Consider the following 17,793-nt stretch of genomic DNA (forward strand, 5'->3'; position numbering starts at 1 on the left):
AGAATGCAATAAAATCTGGGCATGATCTGTTTTGACAAAACCTATTGGTTTCTAGTAATAGTTTTGTTTGCTTCTAGATTTGTTGTTTGATATCTTTCCTAAGTTCTTTTCTAGTCCTCTGATACTTCTCCAATGTTCTATTAGTGGACCGCTGTTTCCTTGCCTGTTGAAAGAATTTTTAAAAATTATTTTTGACATTTGTTGCAAGTCTTAGCTCATTCTGAGCCTCAGCTTTTCTGATTTTACTTTTGCAGATTCAGGCCATATCCTGATATTCTGTCTTAGTTATGGGTCCCTCTTTCCATTTTTTTATACTTGTCCTTTTTGCCTTCCAGTTTAACAGAGAGTTCTTTATGCAACTATGTTAATTTCTTCTTGGATTTCTTATTTTTTTTTTCAGTGCTGTTTATGCTGGACTGGGTTTTATAATCTCATTTTTTTCTGAATTTCTCAAGCTTCTTGAGTTGTTTTTTTCCTTTAAGATTTTCATCCATGGAATTCTTCCCAAATTCTAAGTTGCTTGAAATCTGCTCTCTTAAAGTCTAAGATACTAGTTTGATTTTGTTCTATTGCTTGAGTTTATAATAATAATAATAAAATTGGAAGGGACCTTGGAGGTCATATAGTCCAACCCCCTACTCAGACAGGAAACCCTATACCATTTCAGACAAATGGCTGTCCAGTCTCTTCTTAAAAACTTCTGGAGGCAGGCTGTTCCACTGATTAATTGTTCTAACTGTCAGGAAACTTCTCCTTGGTTCTAGGTTGCTTCTCTCTTTGATTAGTTTCCATCTGTTCCTTCTTGTCCTGCCTTCAGGTGCTTTGGAGAATAGCTTGACTCCCTCTTCTTTGTGGCAACCCCTGAAATATTGGAACACTGCTATCATGTCACCCCTATTATATTATACTGAATTCCAAAATGACATGGTACTTTCCTCCAAAGTTCCCACAACTTCAATCTCTTCTATCTTTTCAACTGTTGGTAAGAATTAAGTCCAGTGTAGCTGATTTTCTAGTTCAGAGGTCACCAACCTTTGTCATTTGGCGGATCAGATGAAAAGGGAGGGGGAAGCATTTTATATGTGTGCATGCGGATGGGGCCGTAAGCACACGCGTGCCACAAATGGGGCGGGGCTAACGCTTGTATGATACTCACTAGCCATGCCCCGTTCTTGCGGGAAACAGCGCCTTGTTTCCACACCCCATGGTGCGTCGTCCATTTTTGCACCTTGAAGTGCATGTCAGACTGTTTTTGTACCCCACGGTGTGGCAGCGCCCTATTTTCGCACCCCGTGGTGCAGCGGCGACCCATTTTTGTGTCCCATAGCATGGCGTCCTGTTTTTGCGCTACACAGCCATGACGCTAGCCTAAGGGTTTGCGTGCACATGCGCACATACTGGCCAGCCTGCCCCGTGGCCCGGTGTCCAGGAGGCCACGGCCCACTATCGTCCCACAGCCCACAGATTGGGGACCCCTGCTCTAATTCCTTTCTCTACATTTTGGGAGACAAAGTTTTGTCTAGAATCTATTTGATCTCTAACTAGGGACAGTTTGCCTTCCAATTGATATTAGGAGAAAAATCGCCCAATATTATTAACTGACTGAGCAAAAAAGTTACCCTTATTAAAGTATTCTATCTTTGCATCTTTTTTAACGAAAACATATTAGCTCTTAATATTTGTTACTCAAAGGAAAAAGTTTATTTAATAATAATTTGCAACTTTCCAACTTAGCACAAAATAAACTATTTATTTAATATTTCCAAAACCATGTATTGACAGTTGCTGTTGATTGATGCATCATTACATGAAACTAAGTTCATTTTATAAGATTTATAAAAATATTTAAAAAGATCAAAATTAGAGTGCGTACACTTGCCGTAATAATAAAAAAGGGTGAGATATTACATTATGTATCTTTTTAAAGATAGAATTACAATTTTTGTATTTTCTTACTCTTCCTTTGAAACTATGGTTATTGGCAGATTCTGTATTGGTTAATAAAATGGAAGATAGTTATTAAATGAATGAAAGCAAATATATATGTTTCAGGATAATGTTGCAGGATCCAATCCAGGTTGATCGCCGGGACTAGATGTTTTTTTCTTCCGAGCTTTCCGACTCGTGCTGGAGCCCCTATCCTCTCAGGGGGCTTCTCTCTAGCCTGCATAATTATTAAACTTAGAAATGAATGTGTGCAGCACTGGATTGAAAGCAGGACAGAATACTTCATATCTGGCATGGATGCGCTCTGTACCTGTTGGTGCCAACAGATATAAAGAGACTGGCCGCCTCAAATTCAAAGCACTCTTGCCCACTTCAGATTAATTATTGTACACTTTAGTTAGAAATATACTCCATTAAAATGGGAAAACTATATAGATAATTTTTACTCTTGTTTATTACATTAAGTCAAAGCAATATCAGGATTTCTTAAATGGGAATTTCTTTCATGTTCCTTTTTGATAGGAATAGGTAATATTATATTTACCTATTTATATTTACAAGATCTTATTCAGATATAATATTTTTCTCCCACGGTGATGTAAAAATAATGCAGTATTGCTGAAATGAATAGCAGATATTGGTATGGGTTTGTGTCTTAATAATGATTTTGAGTAGTTCATAAGAATTTATATTTTCTATTTTTTCTCATTTTGTAGATGTCTTTGCTCTTGCATTGGCTATTAAAGAGATGTGCATAGCAACACGTAAAGCTCGTACTACACTGTGGTGTGCTCTTCAGATGACATTGCCTAAAACAACCTATACATCTGTACCGGCTGAAATGGAAAAGGTTCTACAAGAGCTTGTAACGTCTCAAGATAAATTGTATGATCAGATAAATAGTGGCAATCCTATGATTCAAAGGGGAGATACAAAAAAGCACTGAAAAGCAAAGGCAAAACACAAATATATATATATATATATATATATATATATATATATATATATATATATATATATATATATCAGTATACTAAAAATGGTAAATATATGTTTAAACATTCTGTCCAAATTAAAAATAAATACAAGAACTAATGTTGGCTTATGTGAATCCAGCAGCTGATAAGTATCAGTTAACATAAGCCATGATGTCTATGTTAAGAGCTGTAGGAATCAGTATATTAATGAGGCTGAACTACTGTATTAGGTTCAATAAATCAGTACATTTTAAACTAAATCCATTTTACAGTGTAAGTACACACAGTGAGAGTTTGGTTGTATAATAAAAATTCTTTTAGATTACAATATTACTTTCAAATAATGAACTGAATTACTGTCACATATTATCGTGTGCGCAGTCTAGTAAGACAAGCTTTGATTGTGAAAAGAAAAAATTTCATTTAGACAATGAGTACTTGGAAACAGAAAGAAAACAAAGCTAAACATACCCAGTATGAAAATTAAAAAATGAAAATATTTAAAGGAAGACATATTTATGAATTTGAAATCTTATTCTAAGCTTAAGTACCAAAATTAACCTGATTTTCTCAAATTAGTGATACTATCATAAAGTTATTATCCAACCATGCATGTTAGGGAACATAAAAATAAGTTCTGAAATCATTTGTACCTATTATTTTAATAATACCAATAAAACATTGCCTGTTTTAAAGTATTTAAATATAAGCAAAAATTACATTTATGTAATCTGTATCCTTACAGTTGTGCTGCAACTAAAATAATGAGTATTATTTTTAATACCCTTGGTTTATTTTAAGAAGGGTATCAAGAAGTTCTGAAATGCACTTTCTTTACAGTTACACTTTAGCCAGTTTGGTTTGAAATTGTTTAATGTATATTTTGTTTCCTTCGTTTGCTTCTGCATACTTTAGCACTGTTGAACAATTGCTTTTGTCTTAATATCTTTTAATATCTTTTTATTGAATGTGAGTAACTTATTAAATTAGCATGTTATTATGTGGCTCAGGAGATCTTGGGTTTTAACAATATAGCATGAACATAAACTGTATAATGTCTGGATAAAATTTATTAATCTGCCCTTCGCTAGGCACACAGATATTTTAAATATTTGTGTTCTTCCAGCGTTTAGAAATCTTGGTGTGCTAAAAAGTATAATCAAACCACATAAATTGCCTTTTAGATGATGAGAGGAATTGATTGAGATTGCAAGAGAAAATATAGGGAACAATTTTGATCATTGATATGACATTCCATGCTGCCAAAATAAACTGCAGATGGCAGCAAATTCATACCACTATGCTATAGTAGCCACTGCAAAAGATGGGTTGAGTTTTGACATTGAAATGTTTCATGTTACGAAAACAAATATTGTACTGATTTCTGTCTCTCAATTAATAAACTGGATTTTGTTGCAATAAATTTTTCTTATGTCTTTGCCTTGTCTTTCAGAGACAAGATAGTGGCAAATAGACTTTTATAAATTAAAAATGTTAGGCTCCCATGTTTCACTTTTCCAGATTTTTACAAGCTTTTAGCTGTACTTTCTAAACAGGTCTGAAAACTAGAGATGCCTTCTATTCAGTATAGGTGGGAGAGGCGTTTTGGACCCAGCATAATGTGTTTCCTGTATCTATGATTGGTTCCTTCAACAAACCATGAATGTCCTGGAACTGCAAGCCCAGGAAAAGGTAGCTTGAGCATATAAATATCAGATCCAATGCACTTTTCCCACTTTGCACATTCGTATGGCGAACTATAGTACTACTTGTTCAGTAAAAATGACAAAATTTGATCTGGCCAATATTTGGAAATAGCTTAACACAAAATGTAAACTTCCAGTTCTTATTGGATAGGTCAATACAACATTTAAGAGAGATTATTTCCTATTTAATGAATTGGGTAATCTACCTTTCCTTGAAAATAGATGTTTTGTTTATACCCCACCTTCATCAATGGTTTGGACGAGGGGATAGATGGGGAAATCATCAAATTTGCAGATGACACCAAGCTGGCAGGAATAGCCAACACTCCAGAAGACAGACTTAGGATACAGGAGGATCTGGATAAACTTGAACACTTCATCTAACAAAATGAAATTCAATGGTGAAAAAAGTAAGGTTCTACATTTAGGCAAGAAAAACCAAATGTACAGGTATAGTATAGGGGGTACCTTGCTCAATAGTAGTAACTGTGAGAGGAACCTCAGAGTCCTAGTGGACAATCACTTAAATATGAGCCAGCAGTGTGCTGCAGCTGCCAAAAAGGCCAACAGTGCTGGGCTGCATTAACAGAGGGATAGAATCAAGATCATGTGAAGTATTAATACCACTTTACAATGCCTTGGTAAGGCCACACTTGGAATACTGCATCCAGTTTTGGTCACCACAATGTAAAAAAGATGTTGAGACTCTAGAAAGAGTACAGAGAAGAGCAACAAAAATGATTAGGGGACTGGAGGCCAAAGCATATAAGGAAAGGCTGCTGGAATTAGGTATGTCTAGTTTAATGAAGAAAGAAGAGGGAGTCAAGCTATTTTCCAAGGCGCCTGAAGGCAGGACAAGAAGCAACGGATGGAAACTAAGGAGAGAAGCAACCTAGAACTAAGGAGAAACTTCCTGACAGTTAGAACAATTAACCAGTGGAACAACCTGCCTCCAGAAGTGGTGAATGCTCCAACACTGGAAGTTTTTACGAAGAGACTGGACAGCCATTTGTCTGAAATGGTATAGGGTTTCCTGCCTGAGCAGGGGGTTGGACTAGATGACCTCCAAGATCCCTTCCAACTTTATTATTATTATTATTATTATTAATTATTAATTATTATTATTATTATTATTATTATTATTATTATTATTATTATTATTATTATTATTATTATCTCAAGGTAATGAACACACCCAATATTCAATTCTCCTATTTTTCCCATATCAAAAACTGTGAAGTGAGTTGTGCTGAGAGAATGATTAGCAAATGTTAACAGTATTTTTAGATGCTGTGATCACTTCAAAATCACCTCTGTAATGGAACTACTGTTGTTCTTGCTTGATGTTGCTTGGAAATAAACACATAGTTGAATCTTTCCAATATCATAATTTTAAAGAACTAATCCTTGCTACACCCACTTCAGCATGGTTCCCATCTTTTTCCTCAGTCTCTTGATCACTGCAGCAACGAAAAGGGTTTTTTTCTACATTAAGATGCAGTGCTACCTTTTTTGTCTTTTAAGCTTGCTTTTTCAAATAATTGTAAACAGGACTTTTTTTTGGTTTGATGCTTCCATTGGCCTTTGCTTGCTATCCTGTAGAGCACATGTATTTATGCTATTTAGATCCTATTTCTGAAATGATGATGATGATAATAATAATAATAATAAAGTTGGAAGGGACCTTGGAGGTCATCTAGTCCAACCCCCATTTCAGACAAATGGTTGTCCAGTCTTTTCTTAAAAACTTCCAGTGTTGGAGCATTCATCACTTCTGGAGGCAGGTTGTTCCACTAGTTAATTGTTCTAACTGTCAGAAAGTTTCTTCTTAGTTCTAGGTTGCTTCTCTCCTTGATTAGTTTCCAATGTTTGGGTTGTTGCAACAAACTTCTGCCTCTGAGAGCCACTCAGTGTCTAATATTCCTGAATGAATCTTGTATCATTGGCAGTTGTAAAAAATGCCAATAGTTTATAAAAGAATGCTTAGTTTCAGATCCTTCTTTGAAAAAGACCCCTGAAGATTAAATTATCAACATTCTCTAGCGCCTTTTGAATTCATTACAATTAGTTTAAAACAATTTCCATCCAACAAACAAACATCTCACTCTACAAATTTTTGTTAGCTTCCAAGCATTAAGAAAAAAGCTAGAATCATCTAAGAACTTTGAAAAAAGATACCAAACTAGTCATCTCAGTTGCTATCTTGCAACTTTTTTTTCCTTGGGTATGGACTTTTGTTTCCTACATTGGTCATGTTCTTATCTGTCTATCAATTGGTATCAAGCCTAAACAGTTCAGCTGAGTCCAGCCAGAAAGCCAGTTTTCAATTCACAGAACTCTGCATTAGAGTGGAAGATCAGAGGATCAGTAATTAGTGATGAAGCCATGATTAATATATTAATCAATACAGCTGTACTCTCAGTTGTCATCATGGAACAGATTCTAGTTTTCAACAAACCTTAAATGGAAGAATTCTGGTTCCTCATAATAATATTATTATGCCTGGTATCCTCCTATTATACCCTCGGAAAACTGTCTCCCTGATCATCTTGTGGTCAGATTCTACAATGAAATTCTAGCTGCCAAAAAAAGACTCTTCCTCTAAATTTCCAGTAAAAATCCTTCAATTGTTTCCTGAGGATGCTTCACTGTCCATGTTATTGATTTCTCCTATATTGTATTATTGAATCTCCTGGAAGTCTTGCCATCAGTCTCATGTGTACTTCTCATATTAACATCAGTGTTATGCATTTTTTCATTTCTGATAGGGAGGATTCTAATTCTGATTTTTGTTTGCATCTAATGTCTGAACTTCGTAATCACTAGATCTACATTGCCAGAACTCTAGATTTGATGTTCAACAAAGCCAACTTAACAGTACTTAATTCCTTATGTCAGAGCAACCCAGTCTTATTGTGCTGAGGTAATCCAGGAGTAAATACAGTAAACAGTGGTTTGTATTAAATGGTTGTTTATATTATACTATCTACAATATACACTAGGAATAAAATACATACACGTGGTAATACAGCAAACTCCAACACACAGCAATAAACGAATAAGAAAGACTCCGGCAGAGCCTTCCCTTTTATATCCAGACTCTTAAAGGGATACACACACCTGCTGAGTCATTCTTATCATTGCATCATCCACCTTACATTACATTACATCATTACATAAGCTATTTAGCCTTTAAATCATTATCCTGACACTTTAGCTTCTGCTTTTCATTCTAATTAAACTCTAGTTGCCTATATTCAGTTTTGCTCAAAGGAGCTAATGATGCTTGGAATTGTCTGTCCACTTATTTCCTACTCCAGGAAATTGAAGTGCACATAGACTAAAAGATAAATGCAATTTCTTCTTCCAGCATCACTATCAACATTCCATAACAGCAAAACATAACCAGGAGCAAAATACACATTGTTCTGGTAATTAAAGAGAACAGAAAATTAAACTCAGCAAATTGCCAAACTTATTCAGCTGTTGCATTAGCTATATACAGTATGATATACTAACATTTCTTAAGGATAGCATTTCTCATTACTTGCTTTTAGTCAAGAAAAATCATCCAATACATTTCTGAGGTCTTTACAATGCTAAATACCAAAAAGCCATTCTTAAATATGATTTTTATTTCAGTCCCATACAACTGGTGGCGATCATCTAGCAGCATTGTTCATGACCGAGGTTAGTGAATTTATATAAAAGATTTCGACAAAGATTAGAAATCTTTTTGATGGCAATGAACTATGTAGCTGTACAACTCTCAACTCTGAACTTGGAATTCAAAAATTAAAGACCACAACCTGCTGCATAAGAATAGATCAAATATAATCCAACCTGTTCCTATTTCTAGGATTTTGGGCCTTGGCTAATTACCAGGGGACACTTTTTAAACAACTGGTATACCAATTGCTTTGATGCATCCAAGCCAACAAGCTGGCTATTAATCATACCACATTTCCTTGGAGTACATCAACCAAATTCTCTTATGTCAAATATCTAAGCTTCCTTATTTCAAACCTGTATGCTGTGTCACATACCATAAAGACCATAATCACAGATTCAAAGTGTGTTTGTTTGTCATTTTGTCCTGGAAATTCCCCTTTCAATAGAAACAGTAGTGGAGAGGTGTAGGAGGGAGGGGCCACCATCATTATTACATTACCTTTGATGCTGCAGCTCCTTACCCCATTCAACAGCATTGCCAGCACCATTGCCAGCCTCTCAGGTGCTTTTTTCCAAAAGGCAACTTTTTTCCTTGGTACCTCTCCTTGGTTGGGGAAGAGACATTGTAGTGATTGAAATAAAGGGACGGCTCTAACTCAATCCTGCTGCTGTGAAAATGATAGGTAAGATAGCAATGTGACTCTCCTTTTTAGCCACCTGCTCTCCACTACCTAAACTGTTAGAATTAGTTCTGTCAGTAAAAAAAAAAAATATTGTAACAGGAAATCTAGCAATTGCTAAAACAAGGGACAAATAAAAACCAGCCTTCCCACGCCAAAGGGAAGGCAGGATAGTCCATTGCAAAGAATGGGAAAGAGAGAGGCACAAACAGGTTTGAGTATCATTTCTATATAGATGGCTTGCTCTTGAAATACAGTAGTTACTTTAATTATTTCATTATAGTTTAATTTTCTTCAATAAAAATTATTTCTCCTAATTTTCTTTAGTAAAAATTATTTCTATGGAATTCTTGGATACTTGTCAGTGGGACCAATTAGTTCCAAGCTTGCCTCCTGGATAAAATCAGTGTGACATCAGCTGGGAAGTGGCTCGGAGCTTGAATTTTCTCATCAATGGGATACCCCTCCTGAGTGGTGTGTCTTGTGATTTCCAGTGTTCTATTTACATTCTGACAGAGTTCCTATTTTTACTGACTTCCTGAGGATATATTTTTCATCTCTCTCTCTCTCTCTCTCTCTCTCTCTCTCTCTCTCTCTCTCTCTCTCACACACACACACACACACACACACATCTTGAATCCCCAAGGACCTATGCAAGGGTCCTTTTTGAAGACTTTAGCAGGGCATTTAATATCATCATCCCAGAACTTCTGACTGACTCAGCTAGCTATACCTGTCCACTTATATGTGAATTATAAGCTTTCTGGCAGGTAAAGCCATAAAATCACATTGAATACCCATTCAATTAGCACAGGCGCCCCCTCTCCATATCAATGACCTTCTCCTAATGGTATCTTAAGATTATATTACTTTGTTTGTATGTACACCGAGAGCTTTTGCACTGGAGACAAATTCCTTCTTTGTCCATGAATGAAACATACTACATAAAACTCCAAGTTGACATTTGGAAAAGTTATGTGAAAGTTAATATAGCTACATTTAGTACAGTAATGGCACAGTTAACAAGTTGGAGAGAATATACGTATAAAGAATAAGTAATAGTGCCCTATGAGCATTGACAAGGAATTTATTTTTAAAATAAATTATTTAGTACTGCAAATGTGAAGAAAACATGATTTGATAGCAATGCCAACAGTATATATCACAACAGCGGTATCCTTAAAAAATCTCAAGACATGAAGTTATTGAAACACAGTATTAATCAAGTAAGAGATCAAGTAATGAGTTCTTTCAACAAAATGTTAGAAATATTTTCTTACTGTGATCAGATAGTTTTTATTTATGAGACTTATTTATGAGACTTATATACCGCTTTAAGTGCAAGCACTCTCTAAGCGGTGTACACCAGTAAGCAATGTATATATATATTTACATTGCCCCCAACAATCTGGGTCCTCATTTTACCTACCCCGGAAGGATGGAAGGCTGAGTCAACCTTGAGCCGGTGAGATTTGAACCGCTGACCTGCTGAACACGGTCAGCTAAAGTGGCCTGCAGTACTGCACTCTAACTGCTGCGCCACCTCGGCTCAAAGTTATTAGAATAACTTTATTGTCACTTTAAGTATGTCTTTGCTAATATCTCAAAATGATTAAATGTTGCAATTAATACTAAAATCTATTGTAATAAATAAAAAATGGGGCAAATTAATATAGCCTCCCTTTACTTGATGTTCTCCTGTTCTTGGCCTTTAACTTTCAATAAATCATCAGTTAATGTATCAGCGAGATGATAAACAGGAAGGTACAGCAATTACTCTAAAACATTTAAGAGAGTGACTGCATCAAACAAGGGTAGTATTAATTGTATCAAGTCTGGAATCAAGTAGCCAGAATCCTGGATGCTGAAATGTTGATGCTGTACTAGCACTATAAAACAATAATAGGGTAAGTAGCAGGATAAAAAAAAAGATGCTTTGGGAGCACCTATTATAATAAAGAGGAAAGCAAAGCAATAACTTTAGGCCCCATGTAATTAAGATGACCATGCTTCTGCATTATAGCAAAACTTAAGCAGAGACTTCACTGCTACAAACACAATGTGTACACATACAAATACAAAACATTGTATTTCTATGAAAGAAAAATTCTTCTTGTTCCAAAATACTTTCCCTCTAAAATGGAAGTCATCTGAGATTTGTTAAAATTATTATTTATAAACATTAAGGATCTTTGCAGAGAGATAGAAATCATATTGAATTTAGTAGTCTTTGTTTGGGATAAATATGGTAGATTACAAAGAATGCATGGAGCAGGCAAATAAGCATACTAGTTAAATTCACAGAACTTTACCTAAGGTAGGAACAATACAGCTTTGCTGAAGTCACACAAAAATTCATTAGGCCAATCCTCAACAAATGAAATACGTTGTCTCACATTTGATGTCAGATGTTTACTACATTGATCTAAATCCAATCTTATATGCTCATCATGGTGTATTATCTCTTCTTGACAAATACATGTAGCAAAACCAGATTTTTCCTCAACAATTCCACCACCTATAAGTAATCTTTGGGTAAACTGAATATTATAGAAGTTCCTTAACTTTACAGTTTACATGAAAATACTTATAAGAACAGAAAATGACAAGGAGTAAAAACAAAAAGTCACCAGTTCTTTGGTTATACATCTTGGCTATGACAATTCAGCCAAATGCTTGGACAGCAAAATTGCATACACAAAATTTTAAATCAAAGTTTTTATCATGAGAGAGAAACCATCCCCTCTCCCTGCAAATCTTGCCAAGTGCATGCTGCTGCTTTGGAAAAACAAAAACAAAATGTTCAAAAAGCTTCTGTCTGCTGATCACTCTGGCTGAACATGCATGCTGTGCCATCTTTTACATAATGGAGGGGAAGAAAGTCCAGCAGCTGTTCTTGGCTACCGCTTCCTCTCGCCTTTTTGTGTCCTCTTCTTCTCTTTCTCCTTGCGTTCTTGCTTGGTCAACTTGTCTTTCTCCCGCTGGAGTTTGTCCCGCTCTTTCTTTCGCTGGGATTCATCACGTAGATGTTCTCTTTCCAGCTTACGAGCATTCATAACATCTTCCAGGTTTGTATTTTTGAACAAAGCTAACAAGCACAGAGTTGAGGAGAACAAAGTTTCTGAGCATATAAAGACTTTGACTAAACATACTTGCAACATGCAACTTCTACTTAAGCCATAGAAACAGAGTATAACTTGGAAAACCAATTTCACGTGGTTCTTTGGAAAACTAAATTTAGCATTCAAATCTCAATTCAGACTTGCATTTCTCAGTGAGAAAAATATAACTATCCCTCAATCTACTAAGCTTATTCTGAAGAGAAATAAAGAAAAATAAGAGCATTTAACAAAGTAGAAGATGCAACAGAAATTATCAAGAAAATTGCTGCTGCTGCAGCATGATCTGCACCTAATCAATTAACCCATCAGGAAGACATTGAGGAAAACTGGAATATCTTACAAGAAAATATTTCCTATAATAATTGAAATAAAAGGAAATTCCATTCTTCTTTACCCAAGATTCTCCGCTAGGAACCGAACACTCTTTAAAATTTTATCCCAATATGCTTCCCCATTATTATTCCAAGAATGACTAAATTTAACTTCAAGAACTATCCTACAAAGGATACATTTGTTAGAAGCAATAGGCATTGCTGCTGCTCCCAAATCTTCATGTACATTTACTTCAGTGTACTGAGTTAAGGATAATAAAATATTTGGAATATGGAAAAATGGGCTAAATGCTTATGAAGAATAATGAAGAGACCAGAAATAATATTTCATCCTCCTACTGACATATTCAGAAATAGTTGCCTGTAGTTTTTCCTCCATCAAGGATGGCACTATAGATATCTTCAACCTCCACTTGTTCTTGGTATCTATTAACTACAGATTTCTTAGGAATACAGGAAATTCTATCCCAAACTACCATGGCTAAAATAAAGAACTTATCAACACGAGTGTGTTTAGTCCATGCTAAAGTCATTTAAATTATTTTGAAGTAGCTTACTACTTAATGGTGTACCTTCAATAGTACTTATCATATGGGTATACAACCCTTATTATTTTTGACATAATCATAAAGATAACATCTGTTAAATAGATGATAGATAGAATAATGAGATTCCATTCTTTTCTGATTAAACCACAGTTGGTTATTAGTTATCCTTGTCCAATCATTATGGAGTATCTTTGCTCTGACCCACATTTAAAATTCTTGCATACATTCTACTCTAAATTTATAGGTTATGACAAAAACCTAGCTAATCAAAGAATACAATTCACCCCAGCCCTGAGTCACTGAATCAGCCAGCTAAAGAATAGACACTTTCAGAACTTGAAGCACAGAAAAGATATTCCTCATCATCTGTCACTTCAGCATATTGTGCCAGGAGAGCAGCTTTCTGAAGTGTATCCTCCTTCAAGACCTCTTTAGGTTTCACGACAATCTGTGCCTGCTTTTCAATTATGTTCGTAATGGCTTGGATCTCATCTGGGGAGGAAAGCAAGAATAAGTAATTATCAAGTCCATCCAAGAAGTCTTTGTTTTCCTTACATGTGAACATGATGCTTTCCAGAAGTCAGTTATTTCCTCCAATTTGAATGTAATGTTTAAAAAGTCAGAATTATAACAATAAATTTATTTACAGCCTGAGGTGAAATACAGTAATTCCAGAAAGATAATACTATTCAGAAAAATAAAAACAATGAAAAATGAAATGAAATAGAATAAAAATAAAATAAGAGACTGCACAGTTGAGTACAGGAGCCAGTGTCATGAAATCAAAATAGTAAAAAAATTACAAAGGTGATAAAAAGTAATTTTCGCAATGAAAATCATGCAAAAGAATCTACATCCAAGCAACACCTTGAATACCATAGAGTGCCATTTAATACCTTCTTTCTTCTCACTGATTTCAACATCTTGGGCCTCTGACCACTTTTCGATTATTTCTTTACAAACTTCTTGTAATACATCTTCATCCTGATCAAGATCAGAGAAATTACTGTTGAATCAAAATCTTATCTAAAACAAAAATATAATTCTATATGTTCTGTAATCTGAAATCCATTAAAGATGCAAATCTATACCTTTTTATAATTATGTGTGTAATTATTATGTTATCAATGGTTGCAAGTGTGTCTTAATAGGGAAGGCCTTAATGCTAGTTGATGCCAAATTTATCACAGAGCCTAATCATTTAGTGAAGGAACAGCTCATAAACAGAATTATATTTTAGACTATGGACTAATTTATGGACTGCTTCCTAATAAAAACTGGATCGCTTGAATTGTAGCAAGAGAAAAATAGAACAAATAAATATATGATTACAGAATAAGAGAGAGGTAACTTAGAATTTTGTGACTCATAAGAAAGTATTTTGAAACAGTTACATAAAAGCAGATGATAGGCTATGAATGCAAGTACCACTTATTCAATGGTACTTTGATACAGGATTGCAGCATTGCCACAAACAGACTGGTATGTTATTAGGCTTTTTAAAAAAAATGGAAATCAAAAGAAAACATTCTTGAACTGTAGTCCTGAGACAGAAGAGACTCAAAATGTTTGAGGCAATCAAAAAGATTTTGAAAGTAAGATGGGTGGTTTCTAAATTTGATTGATAAATAAGTAACTTTCACACAGTTCCAATCTCAAAAAATTGAACTATTTTCTTGCAGATATGTTTCCAACTACCAGCAACCAAGTTGCTATTTTTGTTCTCTTATCCCTTAGAACTCAAAAAGAAATGCATACATTCTTAGCTGTAGGCTTGGCTTTATTTCTGTACCCTTTTTACATCTAATACTTCTTTTATTATTGTTACAATCTTAGTATTTTACTGCTACTGTAGTTTATGGCACACTATATGGTTTGATCTGTGGTTGCAACGATAAACTTACTTACATTAAGACTTTTCAAAACACTTAATACAATCTTGACGAAATCAAGGACAGAAGAATAGAACCTCCTATTTGTAATGTAAGGAATGAGGATGTTTGATAAGAAACCCAGACTCTTGCCTAAACCCATTCAGTAAACATTAGGAATAAACAAAATTTGAACCTAAATTTGAAAATATAACTTGTCACGTGAATAATAAGTAGAGATAAAAATTAAAACTACACTCGGTGCAATCCACCTAAATAATAGTTGTTCCTGGAATTCATCATGCGCACTTTGGATATATTTTACACATACGGATAAAATGTATCCCAAAAGACAGGAGAGATACGAAATCCATTTTGATAGTGTCATAGGAGAGGGAAGGAAGAAAAGGTGGGAGGGAGGGAGGAAGGAAAAAAAATAGCTACGGAAGCCGGTCAGGACCAATTAGCCGTCATTCTCACCTGTTCCCCCGCAGCCAAGGCCCCTGCTAGCCCTTCTAGCCGCTCTGCATCGCACTCCGCTTCCCGCAGTACGCCTCGTATATATCCACAATACACATCTCCATCTAATCCCAGGGCCTCGAGACGACTCTCAAGCCAATGCTCAAAAGCGCAGGGCGCCGCCATATTGGGTCATAACCTGCCCGAAGTAGCAGCCGCGAATTAATACACATGCGCAGTGCTCCGGCGGCGGAAGTTCGAACAAAGTGTTCGGATTGGAGAGTACGCTTCGGAAAAAATAAGATTTGTCGTTTGGTAACTCGACAGAAAATAGTATGAGTGCAAGCTTTTAATTTAGCGGTAATTGGGTCTGAAAAAGTCTTGTTTTCAAAGGAAGGAGCAACAAGCAGTAGGATTTACTGTTTTTTTCTAACTTGGGAGTGTTTTACTGTTGCATTCTTAGGGATTTTTTTTTTTAAAATTTCAATTTAACCTACTGTCAGGCTTTACACTTGGACTTAAAAATAAATCACGAATCGTAGCTCAAGTGTTTAGCTTGACTTGCAAACATAGTCACCAGTGTTCAGCTATATTGCATGTACATACATATACATACAGAATAGAGTTCGAAGGGACCTTAGAGGTCTTCTAGTCCAACCCCTTGCTCAAGCAGAAGGCCCTATACCATTTCAGACAGTGGCTGTCCAGTCTCTTAAAAATCTCTAGTAATGAAGTACCCACAATTTCTGAAGGCAAGCTGTTCCACTGGTTAATTGTTCTCACGGTTAGGAAATTTCTTCTTAGTTCTAGGTTGCATCTCTCCTTGATTAGTTTCCATCCATTGTTTGATTGCATTAGCTTTTTGGGTTGCTGCCGCACATTGGTGACTCATATTTAAGTGATCGTCCATTAGGACTCCAAAGTCCCTTCCTGTTTTTGAGCCAGGTTTCATCTAATCTGTAGTTGTACCTTGGGTTTTTCCTGCCTAAGTGTAAAACCTTTTCTCTACATTAAATTTTGTTGGATAGGGTCCTTTTTTCAAGTCTGTCAAGATCCTTTTGATCCTCAGCTTATCAGGATCCAAAAAACATATGAAGTTATACACATTAGTTTTATCCTCCCCAATATAAAGATGTCCGGAGCTTTTATATTTTCTAAAGAGTTTAAACTTGATGCTTCTTATAACTGGTGTGTCCTGTACAAATACAATACTAGCAAGTATTAAACAAATTAGATTGCTTAGATTTTTGAGACTGAATAGGAATTGGCACCTAATGGGAATCTAGAGTACATACATATTGAAAAAAACAATAGAATTACAGGCTCATTCAAATCAAAGGAATATAAGATATTGTGCGAAGTCAGCCCCCACCTCCCTGAGAAAGAAATATTTTGGGGAATATTAAAAGGCAGAATATTATATCTCCCCAAAGGATCTTAAAGGCAGACCCCCCCCCCAAGTCTTTCTGCACCAAACAGAAACCAGGTCTGCAGAAATGCAGATGTGATAATTTTGTCAGAAAGATTGGAGCCAGGAAGCTGGGAGTAGAAAGACAAAAGATCCCTAGAATCAACAATCCTTCACACACACACACCCCAAAAAACCCAACATAGGATATAGTCATCAGCCACAGCCCCAAGGAAGCAGTATATGACCTTTGGGACATAATGGGATTAACTGACCATCAGAATACCAGAAAGACCACTCAGACTCAGGTCAAACTTCATGCCACAGGAACAACTCCAAACAAAAGCTCAAGAAGGTATAAAAACCCACCACTCTTTATTACATGTGGTCAGCTTTCTCAGAGCCATGCTTTGCTCTTCAATAAATTACAACCTTCTTTCTAAAGCAGCCTCCATTTTGTTTATTCCCTGCTTGGACTGGACCCTGATGAAGATTTTTCAACAGTATGTAGTTCACTTCAGAATTTAAACTAGAAAGGAATCTGGTTAAAGGTCTTTTCCCAAAATGTGAGATCCAGATGTAGTCCATCTAGAACAGTGGTTCTCAACGTTTGTGTGACGGCGACCCCCATCACACAAACGTTCTGCGCATGCGCGGTGCTGCGCGCATGGGGGCGCCGCCGCCCCCATGCGCGGTGCACATGCGCGGCGCTGCCCCCTGAGGGGAGAAAATGGCAGATCGCCTTCTTTGGCGACCCCCGAAAAATGGTCGATTGACCCCAAATGGGGTCGCGACCCATAGGTTGAGAACCGCTGATCTAGAAGTATTTAAGTACTGTACTGTTATCAGATCTGAGCTGCAAAAGTCTGAACCATTAGATGGCAAAATATATCTTACTATGTCTCTTTGTTGCCATTTAGTATTCATCTGGATATTTGCAGGTCAGAATAAGTGCCTATATTAACCACTTTAAGCTTCATGGGAAGCAGAACCACAAAATACCCAATACATTTACTCTATGATATTGTATAAATTTAGTTTATATTGTTATTTTGTGGTTCAATGTGTTTT

The 17,793-nt window shown here is 35.9% G+C and overlaps 2 protein-coding genes across 10 annotated transcripts in view; one reads left to right on the top strand and one right to left on the bottom strand.

The window, feature by feature from the left end:
* Positions 1–2,905, top strand: part of MEIOC (meiosis specific with coiled-coil domain) — a 30,315-nt gene extending 27,410 nt beyond the window's left edge. For all 7 annotated transcript variants that reach the window (XM_039331557.1, XM_039331555.1, XM_039331554.1 and 4 more), the window contains one exon: positions 2,664–2,905. In XM_039331557.1, the coding sequence (XP_039187491.1) occupies positions 2,664–2,893 (230 nt within the window). In that variant the 3' untranslated portion in view covers positions 2,894–2,905. The remainder of the gene's footprint in view (positions 1–2,663) is intronic.
* Positions 2,906–11,138: 8,233 nt separating this feature from the next.
* CCDC43 (coiled-coil domain containing 43) lies at positions 11,139–15,530 on the bottom strand. 3 transcript variants are annotated; one of them, XM_039331614.1, is made up of 5 exons: positions 15,336–15,530; positions 13,881–13,968; positions 13,341–13,476; positions 12,614–12,672; positions 11,139–12,070 (listed from the first exon to the last, which is right to left on the bottom strand). In XM_039331614.1, the coding sequence occupies exons 1-5, from the start codon at positions 15,498–15,500 to the stop codon at positions 11,883–11,885; spliced, it is 636 nt and encodes a 211-aa protein (XP_039187548.1). In that variant the 5' UTR covers positions 15,501–15,530; the 3' UTR covers positions 11,139–11,882. The 3 variants fall into 3 exon arrangements, with proteins under 3 accessions (XP_039187548.1, XP_039187551.1, XP_039187549.1); XM_039331617.1 differs by lacking the exon at positions 15,336–15,530 and adding an exon at positions 15,187–15,258; XM_039331615.1 differs by lacking the exon at positions 15,336–15,530 and adding an exon at positions 14,893–15,178.
* Positions 15,531–17,793: the final 2,263 nt, after the last annotated feature.

Source organism: Crotalus tigris, unplaced genomic scaffold (assembly GCF_016545835.1).
Source record: "Crotalus tigris isolate CLP2741 ecotype Arizona unplaced genomic scaffold, ASM1654583v1 scf7180000024437.13266115, whole genome shotgun sequence".
Lineage (NCBI taxonomy): Eukaryota > Metazoa > Chordata > Lepidosauria > Squamata > Viperidae > Crotalus > Crotalus tigris.

What these genes read in the sequence shown, in the direction of transcription:
- CCDC43 (XM_039331614.1), bottom strand. Translation starts at nt 15,500, where the DNA reads ATGGCGGCGCCCTGCGCTTTTGAGCATTGGCTTGAGAGTCGTCTCGAG. An exon ending in CCTTGGCTGCGGGGGAACAG is followed by an intron (nt 13,969 to 15,335) that starts GTGAGAATGACG and finishes GATCTTGATCAG; the next exon opens with GATGAAGATGTATTACAAGA. An exon ending in GCCTATTGCTTCTAACAAAT is followed by an intron (nt 12,071 to 12,613) that starts GTATCCTTTGTA and finishes TGTGCTTGTTAG; the next exon opens with CTTTGTTCAAAAATACAAAC.